The sequence below is a fragment of the Cetorhinus maximus genome, chromosome 12 (genome assembly GCF_964194155.1).
Source record: "Cetorhinus maximus chromosome 12, sCetMax3.hap1.1, whole genome shotgun sequence".
NCBI classification, from domain to species: Eukaryota; Metazoa; Chordata; class Chondrichthyes; order Lamniformes; family Cetorhinidae; genus Cetorhinus; species Cetorhinus maximus.
The window spans coordinates 47072245-47098237 of NC_135890.1; the positions used below are offsets into that span (position 1 = coordinate 47072245).

Below are 25993 nucleotides of genomic sequence, written 5' to 3' on the forward strand. Positions count from 1 at the left end.
CAATTTTAAAATGACTTAAATCTAGGAGATCTTTCTGTTGCATGTGTTGTGCTCATAGGGGCATTTGGCAAGTCTTTTGTTTACTTCTTGTAAACAGTTGTTCAGCAAGTCTAGATTGGTCAGCCAGATAGATACCGTTGGACTGTGATTAGTTTAGATGTGTAAGATGACCCCTGTGAAAGGAGATGCCATCGTTCCTGCTAATAGTGGATCTATCAAAAATAAGCTTTGTTTTTCAAAAACTAGGGCCCTAATTTTCTCAAAGACAGAAGGGCTCCACACCCTAGTCAAAATGGCTCCAGAGCACCAATTCCAGAAGTCACATCCCTCTTTTTGGCACCCATCATTTTGACCAGGTTGTTGGGGGTGCGGGGGGAACGGGACATATTTCACACATCTACAGTTAACTGAGGCAGCTGCATGTTTAAAAGTGCAGCTGGCTTTACTCAGAAACAATTTTCAGCACCGAGGTTTCTGAAACATGATTAGTGGGCTTTACGAATTTGAGAAAAGGGTCTAAACCTACCAGAGTTCTTGGGAGAGGAAAGGTGCCTCTCATTCGGCTCTCAGTGGCTGTGCAATATGTTGGAACTAACATTATGAGTTAGAGCAGATGCCAAAATTTGTTGCCTATCAACATGGTATGGGAGCCTGTCCTGCTATTGTGCCTTTGTTCTGAGTTTGGACAGTTCTGTCACCAAAAGCACCTCCAGTCGTGAATGAGCATGATCTGCTGCAAATTGTTCCAATTCATGTGAGCCCTCTGTTTAACTCCACATTGAGATGGGTGTGTATGGAGCACCAATAATTCTGTATTTCCAGAAAAGTTACAGTAGAGTTTAAGTTTTAAAAAAAGCACAAAAATCTTAAACTTTATAATAGATTCAGAAATTCAGAAAGCGTCACCAAAAGTTAAGCAGTGTAGCCTAGCATCCACTTTTGCCTCTGTGTAATCTTAATCTTAGCTACCTGCATCGTAGCTTTTCATCTGAGCTACATGGTTTAGCTCGACCACTCAGAGATCTGAGGCATATGGGTAGGCTTTATTATTTCTTGTTCCCCTAAAGTGAAAGAGGTAGTTGTTCTCCCTAAATGACCGTGCTATATATTTCATGCATTAAGTTGGTCCATAGGATGTGTCAGTTTGTCTATCGATACTAACTTCTCTGCTGTGCATAACTAGGAGGTATTGGGAGAGAGTTAGAACAAGCTTCTCTCTGTATGTGCTTTTTGAGGCTAGGTTGGCAGCAGAACTTTTGCAGCCACTGCCGTTTCTTGTGTACTATCAGCTGATCCACATTTGCTTTTCCATTTCACTAGTTTGTGGCTTGATAATAGTTTTACCACACCTTCATTGTTATACTGCCATTTCAAATGTAAGTTGAAAGATGCCTTTCTGACAGCCTTGCATCTCACAGACCAATGAAAAACCTATTCACAAATGATTTCGTTGTATAGGGCATCATACTTCCAGTTTCCTACAAAACAATAGAGGGGTTCTTTCTTTAGTAATATTGACTCAGCCTTAAAATGCATTTCTCTTAACTACAATATTTCATATCTTTAGATGGCTGCCTTATCGGCGTGAATGTTGTAATTTAGAGCTCCCAGTGATGAACTACAGTAGACAGAATGCATATTTGGAATGGAATGCAGGCATGAAAACCAATACAATTTACATCTTACATGATACATAATTTTTAATAGATGAATATCAAGCAGTTAAAATCCATACCCAGATGTTAAATCATAAAATTTACCCTACGGCCCTCTTTTCTGTTAGCTTAAATAACAGTACTGAGGGGAGTGCAGAAATCAATGAAATGAGAATTAGTCTGGTTCCACTATGGATGGATGATCTACTTCACAAAATTGCCTCCTGCCCCAACTCCCCTACCAAGTGGTATAGGTAAAGGTTACTCTCTTAGGTTTCATGCTGGATAATTTATCCTTTTCCTTTCACCTATATCCCCTACCCCATAATTCTCAAAGTTCCATGCCGTCTGCTCCCAGCTTCTTGCTGTCTGGAGGAGACAGCCTGTCTATTCCCTGTGGCCTCTGAACTAGCAAAGCATTTTAGCCAAGCCCCTTAACTTTGATAACTTTACAACCCTCAAAGGCTGTTCTAAATGCAAAAGTGGGTAACCACAATAGCAAATTGTATTTAACCCCATCAGTTGGTGTGGCCACCTCCGTAAGGCTGAGTGTATTTGTATTAGAAATTAGACTTAAAAAAGTATTGAATTGAATACACAAATCACCTGACTACATAATGGACTGGTGATTTTATCACTCTTAGGCTGTGAGGCCTAGTTCCTGGTGAGAAATTTTCCACAGTCTATCAATAACTCTGAATCGAAAAGTTGTTAAAGGAAAAGCTAAGCAATGCTAAAATGCTGTTTCCTTAACTGTGTTCAAGAAGTTAGATTGTAGATTTGTATGAGTTCCTGGCGTTTCCTATGCTACAACAATATCTGCATGTCAAAATGACTTCACTGGCTGTAAATCACTTTGGGATGCCCTGAGGTCAAGGAAGACAATATATAAATGCAGGTCTTTTTTTTATATCCTTTCTGTTCCTCAGCCATTGCTTCAAAACTTCAAAATTGTAACTTTGTCTCCTAACCTAATACAGTGAAATGATAGAAAATTATGATGTCTACTTTGATGCCACTCAAATAGGTCTTGTGGCACAGTGAGTAGCATACCTGCCTCCAAGCCAGAAGCTCCAGGTTTGATTCCCACCCCAGGACTTGATGGCTAAGGAAGGTGCATTCATAACACAGCCAAACAGGTTGAGTATCAACCTGCAAATCTTTCCAACATATGCCAATGGCAGGCGGTAAGAGCTGGAGAAATTCTTGGTCAGCCATGTGATGGAAGGAACATAGGAACCTCTGCCATCGCTATCCGTAGCTCCAGACTGCAACATACATGTAAAAGTGCATGTTGCCAGAGCAACTCGGACTCGCTGAGTGAACTGTAACACACCACCATCACTCAAATGCCTCGTGGATGTAAATCTAGAACTTCATGAAAATAAACTGAGACCTTTATAATGTGGAGGCAATGAATTCAATAAACCTACAAGGGAGTCCAGGTTTCTCTTGTCACACTAGGGGGAATAAAAGAAGCTATCTTTTAGATATGCGCTAAAAATAAGTTAAACGGCTTTGTTATATGACAGGAAGCATACAACTATCCATGTCACAATGCAGCAAGGCCTTCCATTCCCAAGAGTCCAGGGAAATCACTTTCCTGATTCACCCAGGTATATTATACACAGCATACAAGAAAACCAGTTTGTATTAATTGAGGGGCAGTTACATTCTGAATCGTGGTATTCAAAAACAAGGACCACAGCTGACTTAACAGCTTTTGCATAAAGCATTATTTCACCACGCACTTGGCAAATTATCCAAAATGAAAAGAATAAAAGTATGAAAGTTACTCTTTCCTCACAGCAATTTTGCAAATTTAATTCTGCCATCCTTTGTCTCCTGTGTATCATTTTTCACAGTACATTTATTGAAGGAAATTTTTAAAATCAACATTTGCATCTCACCACATAGATGAAAAGCTAAAAAGCAGACCAAACCACGTTGTCAAAAGACTATTGTCACTACATTAGAGGGCTTGTGCGCTCTGGGACAGACTTTAACAAGGTGCTTTGTGATTTTTCTCTGAATATTTATCTGTAGCAAATTCATAAAGGTGCGGATTCCAATTTAATTGCACATAGGCCATAAAGGAATATTTGCCCTCCTGTGCTCCGATCTGCAAATCAGAGGGAAGAAAAACTGAGTGTGGCTGTACCCCTGGTGTTAAGCCTGGCTGGATGAGTGCACAGTTCCAAGTATGGTGTTAGAGACCTTTCTCCAATACCTGCTCACACACGGCGAGGCACTAGCCTGGGTTTTCATCACCAAGGTGGGTAGCGGGTGTGCTCGGCCTGCCCACCTTGGGGAAAAAGTGTCCATAAAGGCGGGATCTTCATTGCAGGGGAGGGGCTTGGCAGCTTCAGGCTGCAGTCGGGACAGCAGACCCGGGAAAGAGATTAAGAGGTTGGAGGCAGCCACAGGGGCTGCTGAGTACAGAGGCGAGCTGTTTAAAATGCCTGCCTCAGTGCTGTGGGGCTTCGTAAAATAAAAACAGGCCCTCCAGCCTTCACCCCCTCACCGCACCTCACCACCACCCCCCCACACACAGTCCCCATTCCCCATCTATGCCACATCATGCTGCCAATCCAGACTATGCCCCCTCCCACCCACATGGCCCCTCATGCCCCCTATACCAAGCTAAGGCACTTCCATGTCCATTAATCTACTATACAATGTAAAGCACCAATTAACCCTACAATGACAATAGGATGGGTAAGAACATTTTTTAAAAAGCTATCATTCATTCATTACTTTCCACTATAATTTTAAAAAGCCTTTCACAACCACCCAATAAAAGTTTCAATCATTCAAACCCTTTAAAATATCAATAACTGAAACTACAGCCACCTGAAACTGCTTTACCTTGGGTAAATAAATACTGTGCAATTGACAGCATAGATCAGATTGACAATCAAACAATGTTTTTCCTGGGGTTCATGTGTTTCATCAGAGTAATGGATGCCAAACCTCATTATGTATACTTAGCTAGACACACATGAGGAGGACCTTCTGAATGCACCTTTTAAAAGGTCCCCTCATGCAGACTATGGTTCACAACACCTCTGACATGCCGTGAACAACAACTATTTTAAACCTGGCCTGATTCCATGAAAATTAGGGCATGCCTATCCCCACGATGAAGCCGGCAGGTCAGAATGCCAAGTGCGGGCTTTTGACCCAACCCTTAAAAGACACTCCTGAAAATCATACAGCTTAGGAATAGTGTCGGGAATCCCAGAATCGGGACCCGCTCACGATTTTGAAAAGGGCTCCTGAGTCATTCCGACTCAGCAAAAATCCAGGCCACTGGTCTGGTAGTCTGGCCTCACTGAACTTGTCCTCCTATCCCTTACAACATCCAATTTTGTGTTTTATTTTTGTCTTGATTTGATTAAAACTAAGACAAAAAACTGAATTCATCATGACAGCTTCAAACATTAATGCAATGATGTAATTACATAACTATTCATCTCAATGCATCTTGGGTTGTTAAACATGGGTAAGGCTTCAGTAAACCAAACCAAATCTACATTTTTCAGGCCTTAAATCCCTAAGACATAGGATCCTAAATATGACTCAATAAATGCTACACTAAATTAAGATTAGGTTAGGGATTCATGGCTCAGGACAGAGTATGGTCATTTTAAAGAATTATACTTACTAGGTCTGCCTCATCCATGGCTGACAAGACCTTGTCCTTCCATTTGTTTTTGCCTTTTGCGTGGTCATCCTGCTCCTTTTTTTGCTGTAAAATAATGCTCTTTACTATCTTAATAGGACAAACTGTGATCACATTAACAGTAAATACAAATACAATAAGTATGGGTTGAAATAAGACAAGTATTTATTGCAATCAGACAAGTCTTGTTCACAAATAACACAGACATTGATTGCCTCATTCTGGGGCCTGACCAATGACCTCTGAGGCCGGACATCCCACCCTCTAACACTGACTGGGTGGGATAATGGCCTCAAACCCGCCCTAAGCCCCAATTGACATTTTATCAGGCGCGTTCCAAAGGCAGACCTTGAAGTCGAATGACCAAGTTGAAATGAAGTCGAAATATTGTTCGCGATAAGAGAAGCATTGATTTCAATGAGACAAACATTGATCACGATGAAATGGAGGGGAAGTGGGACTAGCTGTATTGCTTTTGCAGAGAGCCAGCATGGGCATGACAAGCCGAATGGCCTCCTTCTGTGCTGTAACTATTCATGATGCACTCTATGATTCAATAGCACAAGCATTGATATTAATTTTCACACTGAACAGATGTCAAATCTACAACAACTATAATAAAATTGTGGTACAAATATAAAATAACTTACATTCCGGTCCTTTTCTTCTTTTAAAAGTTTCTTCTGAAAAAGTTTGATTTCATATTCTGGCCTTGGATGCTCCTGAAAACAGACAACACTGGTAAGGACAACGCAAGAAGATTGAAAGGATGAAATATTCTTCTTCTGGTGTAAGCACTAAGATTCTGTCAAATGTTATTCCTCTTCTATTAAAAGCACCTGAAACGTAGCAAAACTGGGTTAAAGTAAGCAAAAAAAAGGATTGGGTAAAACAATGGACAGTCCCTCCTGCCGGTGGGATTTTCCGGTCCTGCTGAAGTCAATGGGTCTTTGAGCACCTTGCCGCATTTTATGCCCCCCATCCTGTGACGGGGACGTAAAATTCCGCCCAATACTGGCAAATCCCCAGCATATTAAGGAGAGCAGGGGAGAAAATTGCCAATGCTTTGGCTATAGTTTTGCAAAGCTCTATTGATTCATGAATTGCCCCTTTAGTTTGGAAACTTGGAAACGTAACTCCATCATTTAAGAAAGGCGAGCGAGAGAAACTAGGAAATATTGACCCGTCACTCTAACATCTATTGTGGGTGAGTCATTGGAATCTATAATTAAGGGCAAAAAGGCTGAATAATATGCAGGGGCGCCGAGGTCGGGTTCAGCTCCCAGAAGTCTTTCAACTTCCGGGCCTGCCTTTAGAATGCGCCTGATAAAACGTCAGTTGGGGCTTAGGTTGGGTTTGAGGCCATTATCCCACCCAATCAGTGTTGGAGGGTGGGATGTCCGGCTTCCGAGGAGCCATGACCGCGTCAGGATGGCCGAGCGGTCTAAGGCGCTGCGTTCAGGTCGCAGTCTCCTCTGGAGGCGTGGGTTCGCATCCCACTCCTGACATTATTTTAGAGGTGTCAGCTGTGGCTCAGTTCATAGCACCCTCGCCTTTGAATCAGAAGGTTGTGGGTTCATGTCCCACTCCCGGAAACCAAGAACTGTGAATGTACTCAAAAGAGTTACAATCTGTGACTGTTGATAATTCGAAAGAATTTTTCCAAGGAGCCATGCCCCAGAATGAGGCCACAGCCCGTAGTTTAAAGGGCCCCCAGGCATGGGGCAGTGTCAGGGGACCCAGCAAATGCAGGACCGCTTCAAACACTGCAGGATAACTTGTCATTCAGCAGTTTGCAGGCTTCTAAGGTGAGTGAATTTTATTTTGAGCTCTGCTGTCTCCAAACCTTGGCACTGATCAGAGGTGACATTCTTTTTTTAACCAGAACAAGTTAACCAATCATTTGCATGGAGGAGTTGTCTAGTTGTTGCATGTTTCCCTCCAGAGATGTCTGCGCCATTGGAGCAAGGGGAGAGGTGGGGGAGAAGGGCCAAACCAATCTGACTCTAAAGGCATATTATAGCGTTCACACCATACTATGGCAGACAATTGGGTCATCAACGATCTTAAATACATTATTAATTGACAGTTACATAATGCAGGAAGGGTTCCGACTTTTAAGCCCGCCTGCCTGCTGTATTATACAAAACTGGCATAATGACGTCGGGAATGCCATCATCACGCCCGATAATATGTCTCCAGATGCGGGCAACTCCCCTGATTTGGGAGAGTATTATTCTGCCCAAAGTGACTGAGCACTTAAATAAATTTGAGCTAATTAGTGAGAGAAAATTGATTCATAAATATTACGTAATGGCTAAGGAAATAACTAAAACAGTAGATAGAGCATATCTAGGACTTCTATAAAGCATTCAATAAAGTTTCAAATAAGAACTAAAATTAAATCTGATGGAATTGAAGGTAATTTACTGACCTGGTCAGGAGATTGGTTAGGAGGTAGAAGAGAGAAATTAGGGATAATGGGTTTGTACTCAAAATGATTACTGGTGTCCCACTAGGTTCTGTCATGGGTCTCAACTATTCAATATATTTATTGAATAGTTATAGATACACAATAGAGAGCTGTATATCCAACTTTGCTGATGGCACAAAGATATGGGGCATAGTAATCAGAGTAGAAAACAGCATATGAAAGAAACATTGATAGCTGAAGTGACTGAGCAAAATGGTGTCAGATGGACTTTAATGCAGGCAAGTGTGAGGTGATCCATTTTGGTCCATAAAAGAGTGGACATCTTTAAAATAGTATCCTTCCGATGAGGAAAAGCTGGGCGTAGTGAAGATCCAAAGAGATTTAGGGGTCCATGTATAAAGATCACTAAAATATAGTGGTCAGATTCAAAAAGGCTAATGCAATATTATATTTAAAGGCTAGACTATAAAGGGGAGGAAGTTTTGCTATAGCTATGCAAAGCCTTGGCTAGGTCGTGTCTGGAGTACTGTGTACAGTGCTGGGCACGTACCTTAGAAAGGGTATATTAGCCTATGAAGGATTGCAGCACAGGTACTTCAGAATCTTATTAGCAGTGCAATGCTATAAAATACTATTTTTCTTTTCGTATAAGCATTAAAGTGCTAAAAAAAAGCGCCAATTTTGATGCTACATTCAAACCTGCATACGTTCCTTGATATATTATTGGCAGCAAAAGAAGGAAGGGAAATGCATTAAAACAAACTTTCAAACATTTAAAAAGAATCTCTCATTCTAATGAGCACAGGACATTAGACTGCCGCAACTTCAATAATACTGTTGGCTACAAAACTGACTGACATGGTATGAATAGGCCATGTGGAGTGGAGATTCAGTTTGGTATAGTTCATGCGCTCATATGTAACTTTCAGCCAAATTTAAACCTGTTTGGATCAATGCTGTGTAAATCTACAGCACACAGAAATGTAGCACAAGCATGTGGAGCTTCACTGGTAACAATTTCTACCCATATGTCTTTTGGAATTTTAATTTCTCTTATAATGATCTTTTAAACTCTACAATATTTAATTGACACGTGCGACTACAAGTTGTACACCAGCTGCAGTAACTTAGAACTAATCACAATGCCAATCACAGCATAGTTGTTGATTTATGTCTTAAAATCAAGATCCTGATTTGCAAAGCAAAATAAAAGAGAAATGTATAAGTTCTTTTAGTTTCTCTAAGACTTTTGCATGTCAATTTTTGATGGATTATTATCTTCTTTGAAGTGAATGTCAGGACTGATGAACAGAATGTTCCCACTTTGACCAGCAACTGCTTGAGGCGGGTGCTTTGTTTTCAGATGCAAGACACATAGTAGAGCCATCCCTACTCTATTGCAGCACATATCCTAACCCAAATCCTGGAATAGCTCACCTTAATTAACCTGTGTTTGTGTCTTCATATTTCTAATACCATCATTCTTGTAATTTAAGTTATAATGTCAATTTAGCATCACTTGGTACTGGACTGTGAATAGCTGTGTGATGGGGATCAACAGCCATTAGGAATTGGATTAAGACTCATTTTGCATAGAAATCCTTTTATCTGATTGAGACAAGATACTTTCATTCCATTAGTCTGGAGTAGATTGACGTTCTTAGAGGTGAAAGGATAATGTTCTATTCAATCATTCAGATTTTTGAAATATTTTTAAATATCTGGAGCCTAAATTTGGCTCATAGCAGATTCAGTGACACATGCAGGATAATATGGTGCTTCTGGCAGGAAGAATCAAATGCCGACTAGCATCTCTATGAAATCAGCCCTGTAAAGTTGCGTCACTTAAGTCAATGGAAACTGCATTGTCAGAGAGTTCAGCTTTGTTTCTTGTTTGAAAATTGCACTAATTTATTGTCATTCTATTTTGGGGGTTTTCAATCACAACCTTTATTTTTTTTTAATTTTGCATCCGCCTCGGCTCAGGTTCAGCACTCCTTCGACTCAGAAGGTCAGGCGTTCAAGAGCCATCCTAAGTGAGCACGTAATCCAAGCCAACATTTCAGTGTTAAGATGGAAAGGCCTGTGAAATATGCCATATCAAATATAACTTTATGCTTTCTTCAGATACTGGTTTATTTATCTTATGGCAGAATGTCTAAAAGCTCAGTTATGTTAATGTCATAATGAAGACCTTGTTGGCTTCCTGTTGCGCATCACATGACGTTTCCTGTCTTGTATGGAAAACAGAAAACCTGCTCCTGCTCTCTCCCAATGCTACTTTATGAAAACCATCCAGCAAAAAATAAAAAGGGAACAGCCTCCTTCCTGATTTACCCTGCATTTTTTTTAGCAAATTCATCATGTCCATTTGCAACTCCTTATAAGAACATAATGAAGATTATTTAACTCTCCTGAGATATTATCATGGTGTAGCACCTTTGAAAGGTTTGTATTTATTAACTTTAACTCAAAGAGAGGTTTATCTAAATGAGTCACCCTTCTTACTACAGTCTGAATTTTGCACACTTTCACCCACAATCTCTGCAAGAGGCGGATTCACAAAATATCTAATGCTACCTGTGCAAACTACTTCAGGTGATTGTACTACAGTCAACATCACTCAGGTCTTTTTGTGCACAAGCATTCAGCTGGTCACTGGTTCACTATTTTCAAGGCGACAACACTTCCTTATCTTCCATGTGGAGGCTGAAAAGTAGGAAGAGCACTAGGATTTTCCTGCATTGTTGGACTGCAGCAGGTAAAGGGCACCTTTACTGCATCCCCTGTGTTCTCCATCAGGAACCAACAGGTTCCTGATGGAGAACAGTGTCAACAGGGAAGGCTTCCATTCAGTAACGTTCAACTTGTTCGTGACCACAGGCAGCAATGCATGGAGTTCTATAATTGTTTTCCTGCCAGCTTCAGTACGAGTCTCAAGGTGGGATTTTCCAGTCCCGCCAAAACGCCCACCCAAAGTCAACGGACTTTTGGCCACTGTCCGAATTTTCTGCTCCCAGCCATGACGATGGCGGGACCGTAAAATCCTGGCCTCAGGTGTTCATTATCATTTTCTGAGTGCTCCACAGTCTCGCTATCCAAAAGGGCGTTGCCTTATAGCTCCATCAGGAGGAAGACTTGGAGCACAAAGGTTTAAACAAAAGGGGTGAGGAGCTGTACAATGCAGAAGAGGAGCTTGGCACAGCAGTACACCGGGTTTCTGGAGCTGTAAGGCAGCATCTGGAGGAGAGATTTGCCTGAACAGTCCCTCCCATACTCAAAGCACCAACCACTGCTTCCTTCCATTTCATTCAATCCTGAAACCCACTTAAACAGTACAATTTGATGGTGGTTCCTGTTATATCATGAAGATCATGAAGACCAACAGCTATACCTAAACAAAGCATCTTTACTTCCAACAGATACCATTCTTGATCTCACAAATGGTTACATGACTGCCACATATCTACAAATACCTTATGAAAAGCCTTAGTGCCCATCTTGTGTGCTCTTTTATCTATTCTAGGGCTTCTATGAGATGCCTCTCAAGCAGATGTAGGTTGGGAGGTGGAAAGCTGATGAACTTCTGCTGGGAGCACTTGAGGTGGATGGTTGGTGGCCTCAAAAAGTTTTGGCCATTGGCAGCCTGGCTGCAGCCTGATGGAACTCAAGTTTTGGTCGGGGCTGTCTGGCCCAGCTGGCTGTCTGGCACCATTGATTGAAAGGCAGGCAGAGGAGCAGAAGGGCTGCCATCCTGAGAGGGGACAGCAGGTCATTCTGCCTTGGAACCAGTAAGAGTATCAAGTGCCTGAACCGTAGCACTCCCACTGCATTCTGTGAGAATGGAGCGCAAATGTGCTCGGTGGCTTGCAATGCCCCTAACCACACTGTCCATTAGGCTTTGTAAACCAGAGGAGATGCTGGACACTAGAGCCCAGAGGGAGTCTGAGTTTCCATCAAAGCTGTCGGAGCTGTCACCAAGGTCTCACTACACTTAGCTCATTATTGAGCAGATAAAGACGCCTTCTGATTTATAAGGTACAGGGTCACTCACGTTATATTTATTGATCTTTCCAGCGGGAAATCTTGCTCAATTGGTGCACTAAGTGGGCTGAATTTTTCCCCCCATCGTGGGGGAAGTTGATGGGCGGGCTCACACAGGCGCACTTCCGATCGGCGCCCCTATCGGAGGCGTGGCACCATTTTATGTGGGCAGGCCATTTAAGGCCCACCCAGCGTGACGTCCGCACAGAAGCGCTATGCGCTCCCTGTGCGGGGGGATGTCTCAAAATCGAGAGTGCGCTCTTTCGCGCATGCGCACGAAAGAGCACGCTCATCTCCCTGAGGCTAAGTGCAGCTTCAGGGAGATCGGCTCAAAATGTTAAAAACCTAAAAATAGAAATGTAAAATTTCCCTAACATGTCCCCTCATGTGACAATGTCATATGAGTTGGGACGTGTCCATAATTTCCCCCAAAACTTTATTAAACTTCTTAAAAAGCTACATGAAACCTCATCCCGACTGTGGATGAGGTTTCATGCTTTTTCTAGTTCGCGTCGGGGCTCCTGGTCTGCCCGCCAACCTTAAGGTTGGACGGGCAGGTCCTTTACTTACATAAATGACTCTGTCAATGGCCTCAATTAGCCATTGACAGGTCGACGGGCGCACAGCTGATTTCACTGTTACTACATCTTCCTGAAAATTTAAATGTGGCACGGTGATGTCGGGAGTTCCGCCCAACGTCACCGCGCGTCATTTTACGCATCGGCAAGTGGACCCCGCCCCCACTCGCCAACGCGTAAAATCCTGCCCAGTGTTACAGTGCTGTAGTCCAATTTCTGGCCAAATTATTGTCAAGCAAATTTCCTACTAGGAAATGCAGAATCATTGAATTTCTTCATAGATGTCTTAAATTATAAACATATATCCTGTCAAAGAAAAAAATGCCAATGTTTGCTCACTTCTTCCTCTTCCAGGCTGGTTAAATCCCATTGGTAGCATAATCTCGTTTGTCGACGCTTCCAGGATTCAAGGAACAAGGTTGCTGTGAAGAAAAGATTTTTAATGAAAGGTGTTAACAGTAAGTAGTCAAATTGAAAATATATTCAATATATCAGTTTCAAAAGTGGTGCCATTAACATTCCTTTTTCAACTAACAACACCCCCCAGCTCTCCCCCTACAGAAATAGGTTAACTCGTGATTTATGTCATTTACTATTCATGGTACCTTGTTGTCTGCAAATTAACTGCTGTATTTAACTGGACAACCATGACTCAGTGGATTACTCTTTGAAATGTTTTCTGGTGTACTGAGGCTATGACTAAGCCTTATCTAAAATGCAGGCTCTTTCAATGCAGCGACAGACTTCTGGAGAAGGATGGGTTCAAATGTCAGTCTCACACGATATCCAAACTCATTCATTGCTTTTCATCAGTTTACACTGTGATGCCTGATGCAGAAAATGTTATTGAGGTATCTGTGCTTTAACAAATGATTTTAATGGATGTCAGACACTCAAAGATTATGTAATCATAAGCAACAATGTTTTTCAATTTTACAACTTCTTAACTGTACAAAAACAGCCCAAGGTGCTTCACAGAACTGCAATTAGATAAAATAGGCCTAAATCGTGTTGAAAGAGATAGGTTTCAAGGAGGATTTTAAAGGAGGATGGGGAGCTGCAAAGGCAGAAAGGTTTGGGAGGGAATCCCATTTCGTTGAGCCTCGAAGATTGGAAATGCAGTTTTCAGTGGTGGTGTGAAAAGTGTGGGGAGCAGACAAAAGGTCAGTGTCAGAGGAGTGCAGAGTTATTGATGAGTTATAGGGCTGGAGGAGATCACAGAGACAGAAATGGGGCCAAAGCGACCTTAATACCAAATTAAGAACTTTAAATTGGAGGTGCAGGAAGACCAGAGTCAATAAAGGACAGGAAGGATAAGTTAATAGAACCTAGTGTGGGTTAGGATGTGGGCAGCAGAGGTTTAGATGGGCTAAAGTTTATGGAGGGTAGAAGATGCGAAGCCAGCCAGGTGAGCATTAGAATAGTTGAATCTGGAGATGATCAAGGAATGGATGAGTGAGTTAGGAAGATGACTGTAGTAATTACAGTTTTATTTAGTATGAAATGTACCATTAAGAATAATTATTGTTAAGGAATATCACATGATCTGTAGTAACCAATAGGAGAGTAGCGTAGGCTACCTCATCAGTGAGTACAGAGATGGAGTTGGAGTTGAAAACAAACGTGTAGTTGCTGCTGAGTACATTGTAAATAAACTTAATGTTTCCACCCAAGAAGTGTTCTCAGATTAACTCTATCACTAATAGTACAACTCAGCCACCTACAACAATAACCTTACAGAGATGGATGTGGCTGCTCTTTGAGGTGGAGAGGATATGGAGTTGGAAGCTCAACTCAGGTCCAACATATTGCCAAGGTTGTAAGCAATCTAGTTCAACCTGAGACACTGGCCAGGAAAGAGAAAGTAAAAGGCACAGAGTTGGTGGCAGGGACCAATGACAGTGGCTTAGGTCTTTGCAATATTGCGGTTCATGAAGAGCTGGATGACAGAGACCATGGAGGGGCTGAGAGAGTTGGTGGAGACATGGATCTGGATGTTGCCAAAAAAACCATCACTGGACATGGGTCATTGGATAGGTAGGAAAGAGACAGCAGTTTCACTGAACTGGACATGGGGGAGAGGCATTGGAGAAGGTTGCAGATTGGCCATGTAAAAGACTGCGTAAGGGATGTGAAAAATAAGCACAATGGCCACAGTCACAGGGGATGTCATGCGCAACTTTGATTAGAGGCATCTCAGTGTTGTAGCAGAGGTGGAAAATTGGTTGGACAGATTCAAACATGAAGGTCTGAGAAAAATGAAAAAGGATATGGGAGATAACAGCATGTTCGAGGGCTTACAAAGTTAAGGAAGATAATGGGCAGTAATATAGGCCAGGATTTTTCCCTTGGGCTTGGCGGAGGTGGGCGGGAGCGATCGGGAAGACAACCACCACCTGCAATCGGGACCAGACCATGATTTCACACTGGGGGCCCAGTTAAGGCCGGCCCAGCATGAAATGCGCACGGCAGCGCTCAGTGCTACCTGTGTTGGGGGAGTGGTGGGGGAGGAAGGCAAGAGCGCAAGTTCGAGCATGCGTGCGGGTGCGCGCTAGAATAGCTTCCTGAGGCACAGCTGCCTCAGGGACATGAAAACATGAAAAATTAAAAATAAAGGTTTTTAAAATGTTATTAAACATGTCCCCACATGTGACTTTGAGCAAGGACATCTTATTAATGAAATGGTAAAACTGTTATTTTATTTTTAATTGCCTTTGGAAACCTCTTCCCGCCCGTGGATGAGGTTTCCTAAAAAACGCAAAGGCCGCTTGGCCTTTTCGCCTGCCTGCCCCACTGTAAGGTTGGATGCGCAGTGAAAAGTTTCTTTCAATTATAATTTTAATGGCCTTAAAAGGCCTTTTAAATGCCGGCGGGCGTGCTGCCGGCTCCCGTGTGCACCAGCCGAATGAAAGATAGCGCGAGTGCGCAATGAGGTCTGGACGCTTGCCCGACGTCATCGCACGTCATCTTACACTCAGTCAGGTCAGGCACGCGCCTGCCTGACAAGTGTTATATTCTGGCCGTAGAAACGTAAGGAGGCTCTGAGTGGGAGAAGGGATGTGATATTCAAAGCTCAAAGTAAATGTAGCTTGAAGGAAGTGTGCTGGTGAAATGTAGCTTGGGACCTCCAAAACCAGATGATTATTCTTGTAATATTGTAATTTGTCAACTTTCAAAATTCTGTGTATTAAACATGCCCTCTGATTTCACAAAAAATTAATCCTGATGAAAATGTGATGCTATAGCATGATGCTCCCCATGGATTCAATATTTTAGCACCAAAATTACTAATGGAAGAATATTATGATTTAAATATGTGCTCTAAGCAGTTATATGTTCAATTGACAACCACTAACATACAGCCTGGGGCTTTTATGTCATCTTTAATTAATTGCAGTTCTGGGCTGGCTGTGGTAATTACATCATATAAAATATAAATAAAAGCACTTTGTAAGAGAAGAATCTTTACACAAAATAGGAGAGTTTCCCTCAACAGGAGAATCTGAGCACAGAGATCAGAAAGCCCAATTTCCAGTCCTCCAGATTTTCCAGACATTAAAGTGAACATCTGCAATACCAAGAATGCTGCGAATCAGATTTGCTGCTCTTTGTGCCCCATTCTCTGATTGGCTTTCAATGTGAGTGGGTCACCAATCCAGGTGCAGCATCTTGCAGCTTCAGGGCTAATGGGCTCTTTGGTTTAAGGGTTGTACGTCATGTCTTCCAAGCTAGCTGACCCAAAGCCACCTGCAGGGAAGGAGGTCCCCATGCACATTGAACTATCCACAAGCAGAATGCATTGATAGGTGACAGCAATGTGTAAGCCAGTTTGCATCTCAGTACACTTGGGGGGAAAAAAATTAGTTTAGAAGATGAACTGGTATAGCTACATGTCTGGCTGTGAGCCCATCAATTGGCTAACTGAATCCGAAATGTAAAGCATAACATTCTGTTCCCAGGATTACAACAATACCTGAGGCAAAATGCAAATTACTTGATTTCAAACAGAAGTATGGCCTAAAAGAATGGAATATTTGCTTTGGCCAAACTGCCTTAGAACTTCCTTCCATACAGTTCAGGAGGCTTCTCGAGGCTATCACTCCATCAGCCAAACTAATAGTTCAATAAAGCAGAAGGTGAGATTTTGAAAAATGAGCATCAGTCTGTGCAAGCATTCTTCTACAAAGGGATAAGTCTATGCTTTACTGGCTGTGCAGCGATTTGAAAAGAAAATAAACAGTGGGTGTGTATTTAAAACTGTAATACTTTCTCTTAAGGCTTTTAATCAATAGCAATTTAATAATAATAGTAGAAAGGGCTGGTTTTCTAAACAAACGAACCATCCATACCACCTCACCCGCTGGGAAAACATATTAGGAAATTGCAGACACGCTTTCCCACGATTTCCCAATATATACACTTTCAGCTCCATGACACGAAAGAGAAATGAAAATCAGCCATCTCTTTCTGAACCAGAAGTTGAACATGGGCAAACATTTTTCTTACCCCAGAGAGCCATAAAGATGGAGAAAAAGACAGTAGCGGGATTGTCAAACAAATGGCTGGCACGTGCTGTGGCACAAGCAGTACTGAGGTACCAATAGTCACAGGACTTGTCACAGAGCGGGCACATGGTGAAGTTATTCTGCTCATCACACATCTCTAGACTGAAACAATACAAAAGGAAAAGAATATTGAACATCTGTGTTTAATCCTAAATGTTATTTTAAATTAAGTGAGCAGTGTCTGATATGGATTACAATGCATAAAAAGAAAGCGCTTTTCAATCTTCTCCAGTTTTAAAGCTAATTGTTTTATTTTTTTTTCGCAAAAATATACTTTATTCATAAAATATCTTCAATCACATTCCAAACCATTCCAAAAACACCATTTCAAGGGTACAATCCGGTTCAACTTTTACAAAATGTATCACCAGGTGCATCAGTACAAACAATATTACAATCATTTACAGCCTTTCATTTTGGGCTGTACAGTTAAACAGTTCCCAGCCCCTCGGTGCACTGCGGCAGAAAGGTCTTAGACAGCGACCCTTCCCCATTGCGCCTTCGCGGCAGCTGCCCCAAGCTTTAGTGCGTCCCTCCGCATGTAGTCCTGGACTTTGGATTGTGCCAGTCCGCAACACTCGGTCGGGGACAACTCTTTGTGCTGGAAGACCAACAAGTTTCGGGCAGACCAAAGCGCGTCTTTCACCGAGTTGATGATCCTCCAGCTGCAGTTGATGTTTGTCTCGGTGTGTGTCCCTGGGAACAGCCCGTAGAGCACAGAGTCCTGTGTCACAGAACTGCTCGGGATGAACCTCGACAGCAACCACTGCATCTCTCTCCAGACCTTCTTTGCAAAGGCACAATCCACAAGGAGGTGAACAACGGTCTCTTCCCCACCATAACCACCTCAAGGGCAACATGCGGAGGGGGTGAGACTCCTGGCATGTAGGAAGGATCTGACGGGGAGGGCCTTTCTCACCACAAGCCAAGCCACGTCTTGGTGCTTGTTGGAAAGTTCTGGCGATGAGGCATTCTGCCAAATGACTTTGACAGTCTGCTCGGGGAACCATCCCACAGGATCCACCCTCTCCTTTTCCCTCAGGGCCTCTAAGACATTACGTGCTGACCATTGCCTGATGGACTTGTGGTCAAAGGTGTTTTTCTGCATAAATTTTTCCACAAGGGACAGGTGGTACGGCACGGTCCAACTACTTGGAGCGTTCCGCGGCAGCGTGGCCAGACCCATCCTTCGCAACACCGGGGACAGGTAGAACCTCAGCACATAGTGACACTTGGTGTTTGCGTACCGAGGGTCTACGCACCGCTTGATGCAGCCACACACAAAGGTGGCCATCAATATGAGGGCGATGTTGGGCACGTTTTTTCCCCCTTTATCTAGAGGCTTGTATATCGCGTCCCTGCGGACACGATCCATTTTTGACCTCCAGATAAAGTGGAAGATGGCTCGAGTGATCGCCACCACGCAGGAGTGTGGAATGGGCCAGACCTGCGCCACGTACACAACAGCGAGAGTGCCTCACACCTAATGACCAGGTCCTTACCCGCAATGGAGAGGGAGCGTCGCTCCCACATGCCCAGTTTCCTTTTCACCATAGACACTCGCTCCTTCCAGTTTCTAACGCATGCCCTGGTCCCTCCGAACCATATCCCCAGCACCTTCAGGCCGTCAGCCCTGACAGTGAAGGGGACAAAGGATCGGTCAGCCCAGTTCCCAAAGAACATGGCCTCGCTCTTCCCACGATTTACCTTGGCTCCCGAAGCCAGTTCGAACTGGTCGCAGATGTGGATCAGTCTGCGCACCGACAGCGGATCCCAGCAGAAGACGGCGACATCGTCCATGTACAGGGAGGCTTTTACCTGAGTGCCTCCACTGCCTGGGATCGTCACTCCTCTTATGCCCGGATCCTTCCTGATGGACTCGGCAAAGGGTTCTATGCAACACACGAAAAGAACAGGCGAGAGAGGACAGCCCTGCCTGACTCCAGATTTAATCGGAAAGTTATCTGTTTCCCACCCATTGATTGAGACTGCGCTACTGATGTTAGTGTAGAGCAGTTGGATCCAATTTCGAATTCCCTCCCCAAACCCCATTTTGGAGAGCACATCCACCTTGTAGGTGTGCGATATTCTGTCAAAGGCCTTTTCCTGATCCAAGCTGATGAGGCAGGTATCCACACCCCTGTCCTGTACATAGGCAATCGTATCCCTGAGCAGCGCGAGGCTGTCAGAGATCTTCCTGCCTGGCACAGTGCAGGTCTGGTCAGGGTGAATCACCAATTCCAGAGCGGATTTGACCCGATTGGCGATGACCTTGGTCAGAATCTTATAGTCCACATTCAACAGTGAAATGGGTCGCCAATTTCTAATTTCCTCCCTTCCCTCCTTGTGCTTGTAGATGAGGGTGATAATGCCTTTCCTCATGGATTCTGACATGCTGCCGGCCAGGAGCATACTCTCGTACACTTCTAGCAGGTCTGGGCCGATCAAGTCCCACAGAGCCGAATACAACTCCGCCGGCAAGCCGTCGCTTCCGGGAGTTTTACTCTTCTCGAAGGACTCAAGGGCCTTAGTCAGTTCATCAGGAGTTAGCGGTTTGTCCAGGCTCTCCTGCGTACTGTCGTCTAAGACCTCCGTGATAGAGGACAGGAAGGACAGGAAGATATATATAAAACAATCCACATTTCACAATAATACAATTGCATTGGATTGTCTTTTGCATATTCTAGTGCTGTCATTGTACTTTTTAATTGAGGGCCTCAGCCTCTCTTATAGGCCTAGCTATGAGTTGTTAATTTTAGCACTATCCATTATTTCACCACGGTTTAAACCTCGTGGGGTCCTCATCTCTTCCCTGATTGTCCTTTTACTGTCACTATAATGGGAGTGAGATTCAATCAGGGCTGCTGTCTTAGCCATCCTCTCAATCAAGAAATAGTGGGTAGCAAAGGAGAAATATAATGGGAATAAAACAATTAAAACAATGTGGAAATTGCTACCACATGGAACTGTTGAAGTGAATAGCAGAGATACATTTAAGGGGAAGCTGGCTAAGAACATGAGGGAGAAAGGAATAGAAGATATGCTGATAGGGTGAGATCATGTAGGGTGGGGGGAGACTTGTGTGGAGCATAAACACGAGTTGGGCCAAATGGCCTGTTTCTGTGCTGTAAATGTATGTAATATTATATGAATGTATGCAATAATACTTTCTGGTAGATACCATAAATTATTGTTCTCAACTTATGGAAATGCAGGACTTTAAATATACATAATAGTTTGCAATTGCATTATTTCAGTAGAATTAGCATTTATTATTTTCAGTCCTTAATAATAGTTAGATTATAAACAGTATCTTATTCTTTTGATTAAAATAAAACTTTACCTCGGTGTATCATTGCCTATTGTAACACAACCATAAAAAAACACTATTATCCCAACCAGTGACGCTGACATCAGCAGTTGAGTGTACAGTCCCAACCATGCAAAGTACAGTCCAATCTTCTCTCCAAAATACTTCCTATGAAAGATGGGAATGTTAACAAATTAGTAAACAATGTAGTCTAATTGAAATATCATTAAACCAGTCGGGGTTAAGATAAAACAGTCTGGAGTAAATGCACTGATCCCACAGTCCCAGTAAGGAACAGTACTCAAAGGGACCCCACATTGAAAGATTACTTCTACAATGTAGTCCTATCTCTGACTCACCCGTCCTTCAAGCATGGTTCCTCGATGGGAACATGGATCAGAGAATTTACACACCAAAAATGATCTGATTTTACTTGACTAACTTAAGCACACACAGCAACCAGGATCAATCAAATAAATTCTTGCCTTGACTTATCATTGAATGCATTTCAAAATTCACGAAGCATAATCCTGTTTATTATTTAACTTAAACGTAATTAGAAACCATGTGTTTAAGGGAACAGCATAGTTATATGGGGTGGTGGTTAGTGGCATAGTGGTAATGTCACTGGACTAGCAATCCAGCAGGCCCAGAACACAGGTTCAAATCCCACCATGGCATCTGGTTGAATTTAAATTCAATTACTAAATCTAGAGCTAATAGCTAGTCTCAGTAACACTGACCATAAATGCAATTGTCAAAACCCATCAGCCTAACTAATGAGGAAACATGCTGTCCTTGTCTGGCCTACATGTGACTCCAGACCCACAGCAATGTGGTTGACTCCTAACTGCCCTCTGAAATAGCCTGGCAAGCCACTCAGTTGTATCAAGCAAGAAGGAATGAAACCAGACAGAACACACAGCATTAACCTAGGTATTGAAAACAACAACGGCACACCCAGATATAAAAACAAAAAACTGCGGATGCTGGAAATCCAAAACAAAAACAGAATTACCTGGAAAAACTCAGCAAGTCTGGCAGCATCAGTGGAGAAGAATAAAGTTGACGTTTCGAGTCCTCATGACCCTTCAACAGAACTGAGTAAAATTAGGAGAGGGGTGAAATATAAGCTGGTTTAAGGTTGGTGGGGGGGGGGCGGTGGTTGTAGGGACAAGCAAGCAGTGATAGGAGCAGATAATCAAAAGATGTCACAGACAAAAGAACAAAGAGGTGTTGAAGGTGGTGTTATTATCTAAGAGAATGTGCTAATTAAGAATGGATGGCAGGACACACAAGGTACAGCTCTAGTGGGGGTGGCACACCCAGCCCTGTTGACCCTGCTACTCACCATCCTGACCGCTGGGGAACTCCACTACAAACCTTCCTCCAATCTGGTAAAACAACCATTTATCACTATTCTCTGTTTCCTATCACTCAGCCAATTTCTTATCCAAGTGCCTATTTTCCCTTTTATTCCATGAGCTAGAATTTTGCTCACACATTTGTTGTGGGCACTGTATCAAATGCCTTTTGAAAATACACCACATCAACAGCATTGCCCAGATCAACCTTCTCTGTTACCTCCTCAAAAAAACTCCAGCAACACATTGGGATTCCCTTTTATTTTAACTGCCAGCCTCTTTTCATGCTCTCTCCTTGCTTTTCTTATTAGCTTTTTTTCACTGACCCTGTGGTCCTTCTGTATTCAGCCTGATTTTCCATTGTATTTTCTACCTGATGTCTGTCAGACGTGCACTTCTTCCTTTTCATCTTCATCTCTATCTCTCTCATCATCCAGGGTGTTCTATATTTATTTATCCTACCTTTTCCCTTCAAAGGAATATATCTTGACATTGCCTGCAATACTGTCTCTTTGAAGGCTGCCCATGGTTCAGCCACTGTCTTTTCTGCCATCATTGGATTCCAAATCACTTGACTCAGATGCATTCTCATCCCATCAAAGTTGGCTTTCCCCAAATTAATTATCCCAGCTCTGGATTGTTCCTTGCCCTTTTCCATGGTCAACCTAAACCTTACAATACAATGGTTACCGTTCCCTAAGTGCTCTCCCACTGATATTTTATCCACTTGGACCAAATCATTCCCCAGAACCAGGTCCAGCAGTGCCTGATCTCTTGTTGGACTGGGAACATAATGCTGCAGAAAATTATCTTGCACGTATTTCAGGAACTCCCGCCCCTCTTGTCCCTTTGCACTATTCCTATCCCAGCCTATATTTGGATAATTGAAGTCCCCCATTGTAAGTACTCTATAATTTTTGTACCTCTCTGTAATTTCTTTGCAAATTTGTTTCTCTACACCCCTTCCGCTTGTTCATGGTCTATATACTGCACTAATTAATGTTACTGCACCTTTTTCATTCCTTACCTCTAGCCAGAGAGATTCCATCCTTGACCCCCCTGGAACATCCACTCTTTCCAGTACTGTAATGCCATCTTTAATCAATACTGCCACTCCCACCCCCTTTCCCTCTTTTTCTGTCACTCCCAAACCCCTTGTACCCAGGAATATTTAACGGCCAGCCCTGCTCTCCTTTGAGCCAGGTCTCTGTTATAGCAATAATATCATAATTCCATTTACCAACCTGTGCCTGTAGTTCTCCAATCTTATTAACCATACTCTGTGCATTCACATACATGTGCATTAACCCTGATTTAGGCTTTTTTCCTTTCCCCCTTACTCTGACCCCATCTAATGACTTCTATTGCCTACTCTAATTCAATCAAACTCTCCAAGTATTCTATTTACCTTGATACTACTCTCTGATATGTCCTCCTTATCAGTTGATACTTCTCTACTTCCCACTGCCAGTTTTTCTCCTCTCCACTCTGAATTTTCCCTCAGGTTCCCATCCCCCTGCCAATCGAGTTTAAATCCTCCTCAACAGCCCTAGTAAACCTCCCTACAAAGTCATTAGTCCCAGTCCTGTTAAGGTGTAATCCATCCTTCTTGTACAGGTCCCACCTGCCCCAGAACCGATCCCAAAGCCTAAGAAATCCAAAGCCCTCCCTCCTACTCCATTTCTCTAGCGACATGTTGAACTGTTCAATCTTCCTATTTTTATGCTCACTAGCTGGGAGTAATCATTAAATTACTGCTTTTGAAGTCCTGCTTTTTGATTCCCTTCCTAAATCCCTATAATCTGCTTTCAGGACCTCATCCCGTTCCAACCTATGTCATTGGTCCCAATGTAGACCACGACCCCTGGCTGTTCACTCTCTCCCAAAAGAATGTTCTGCAGCAGCCCTGAGACTTCCTTGACCCTGGCACCAGGGAGGCAGCATACCATCCTGGAGTCACGTATACAGCTGTAGAAACGCCTGTCTGTTCCCCTAACTATGAAATCCCCTACTACTATATCACTTACACTCTTCCTCCTCCCCTCCTGTGCAGCTAAGCCACCCATGGTGCCACGAACTTGGGTCTTGCTACAGTCCTCTGAGGGACCATCTCACTCACCAGTATCTAAAAGGGAAAAGTGATCCCTTAGGGGATTCCTGCATTGCCTGCCTATTTCTCTTAGACACTCTAGCAGTCACCCATTCGCTCTCTGCCTGTGTACTTCTTAATTACAGTGTGACCACCTCTCTAAACATTCTATCCACGTAATCCTCAGCCTTGCGGATGCACCACAGTGACGCCAGCCGCCGCTCGAGTTACACAACCCAGAGCTCAAATTTCTGCAGCTGGTGACACTTCTGCAGATGTAGTCATTGAGGACACTTTGTGCCTGTACAACTTCCCACATCCTGCAGGATGCATACTCCACATGGCTGAGCTGCACTGATATACCTTAAACTTTATATAAAGTGTTTACTACAGTATGGTATAATATAATAACTCACCTGTCACTCACCAATCGTCTCCTCTGTGCTGAGTCTGGAAAGGCCTATACCTACTAACCAATCAACTTACGGGACTCCTGTGACATCACTTTTAGATCTTATCTGTAATCTTGTGGCTCTCTCGCTCTGCTGCTTTATGGGTTCCAAGCTCCAATTTAAGCACTCAAATGCACCCAAAGAAGCACTCCAGTGCAGACCTCATTACAGCTTTGGTCCAAACATGGACAAATTAACTGAACACAAGAACTGAGGTGAGAGTGTCTACCCTTGATATCGTGCAGCATTTGACTGAGGGTGGCATCAAGGAGCCCTAGCAAAACTGGAGTCTACAGGAATAAGGCGAAAAACTCTCCGTTAGCGCAAAAGAAGGTGGTTGTGGTTGTTTGATGTCAATCATCTCAGTCCCAGGACATCACGGCAGGAGTTCCTCAGGGTTGTGTCCTCGGCCCAACCATCTTCAGCTGCTTCATCAATGAACTTCCTTCCAACATAAGGTCAGAAGTGGGGATGTTCGCTGATGATTGCACAATGTTCTGCACCATTTGCGATTCCTCAGGTACTGAAGTAGCCCATGCCCATGTGCAGCAACATTCAGGCTTGGGCTGATAAGTGGCAAATAACATTTGTGCCACACAAGTGCCAGGCAATGACCATCTCCAACAAGAGAGAATCCAACCATCGCCCCTTGATATTCAATTGCATTACCATCACTGAAACCCCCACTATCAACATCCTGGAGATTACCATTGACCAGAAAGTGAACTGGACTAGCCATATAAATACTATGGCCACAAGAGCAGGTCAGAGGATAGGAATCCTATTGTGAGTAACTCACCTCCTGACTCCCCAAAGCCTGTCCACCATCTACAAGGCACAAGTCAGGAGTGTGATGGAATACTCTCCACTTACCTGGATAAGTACAGCTCCAACAACACTCAAGAAGCTTGACACCATCCAAGACAAAGCAGCTCCATTGCTTGGCACCCCATCCACAAACATTCACTCCCTCCACCATGGACACACAGTAGCAGCAGTGTGTACCATCTGCAAGATGTACTGCAGGAACTCACCAAGCTACCATGGACAACACCTTCCAAACCCATGACCACTGCCGTCTAGAAAAACAAGGACAGCAGGCACATGGGAACACCACCACCTGGAAGTTCCACTCCAAACCACACACCATGCTGACTTGGAAATATATCGCTGTTCCTTCACTGTCGCTGGGTCAAAATCCTGGGTGTACCTACACCACAAGGACTGCAGTGGTTCAAGAAGGCAGCTCGCCACCACCTTTTCAAAGGAAATAGGGATGAGCAAAAAATGCTGGCCAAGCCATCGATGCCCATATCCCGCAAAAGAATTGTTAAAAATAAACAGAATGCCTTATATTTTAGCATTCCTACCGACCTCCATACAATGGGAGCGCATATCAGGAATTCAGGTGCAGATGTCTGCTTGTCTGGTTTAGTGGCCACATCACTTATGGATTATTAATTTTAGTGGGCAGCAACTTATGCAGGCCAGGAATCAGCCAAGCTCCAAGAATGAATTCCAGATAAGTGCTCCCACCACACAGAGCTCTGCACTGGTTATACCTAATTATAATAGTTACGTTAATGCTCTTTCAGCAAACTATTACTTTCTCAATATCTATAACTGTACCATTATGTGATGCTTTAAAACAATATAGTCATTACAATTAAGAAACATTCCTCAGGTATTTCCAAAGGAAGAGCATTTCAAAAACTACCTTATCAGGTCAATTGGTTGGTATTTATAAAACACTCCATATCGTGCCCATTCTTGATACAGCAGCTGTAAGGTAAATTAAAAACATTAATATTTTATAA

The 25993-nt window shown here is 43.1% G+C and overlaps 1 protein-coding gene and 1 non-coding gene across 4 annotated transcripts in view; one reads left to right on the plus strand and one right to left on the minus strand.

Moving 5' to 3' along the window:
• Positions 1-25993, minus strand: part of LOC144687415 (anoctamin-1-like) — a 173355-nt gene that overhangs the window by 62134 nt on the left and 85228 nt on the right. For all 3 annotated transcript variants that reach the window (XM_078553538.1, XM_078553535.1, XM_078553537.1), the window contains 6 exons: positions 25894-25958; positions 20305-20439; positions 16903-17063; positions 12736-12818; positions 5991-6062; positions 5323-5406 (listed from right to left, as the gene is read on the minus strand). In XM_078553538.1, the coding sequence (XP_078409664.1) occupies positions 5323-5406; positions 5991-6062; positions 12736-12818; positions 16903-17063; positions 20305-20439; positions 25894-25958 (600 nt within the window). The remainder of the gene's footprint in view (positions 1-5322; positions 5407-5990; positions 6063-12735; positions 12819-16902; positions 17064-20304; positions 20440-25893; positions 25959-25993) is intronic.
• On the plus strand, positions 6766-6848 carry trnal-cag (transfer RNA leucine (anticodon CAG)). Its single transcript has one exon. It is a non-coding gene; the product is annotated as a tRNA-Leu (tRNA).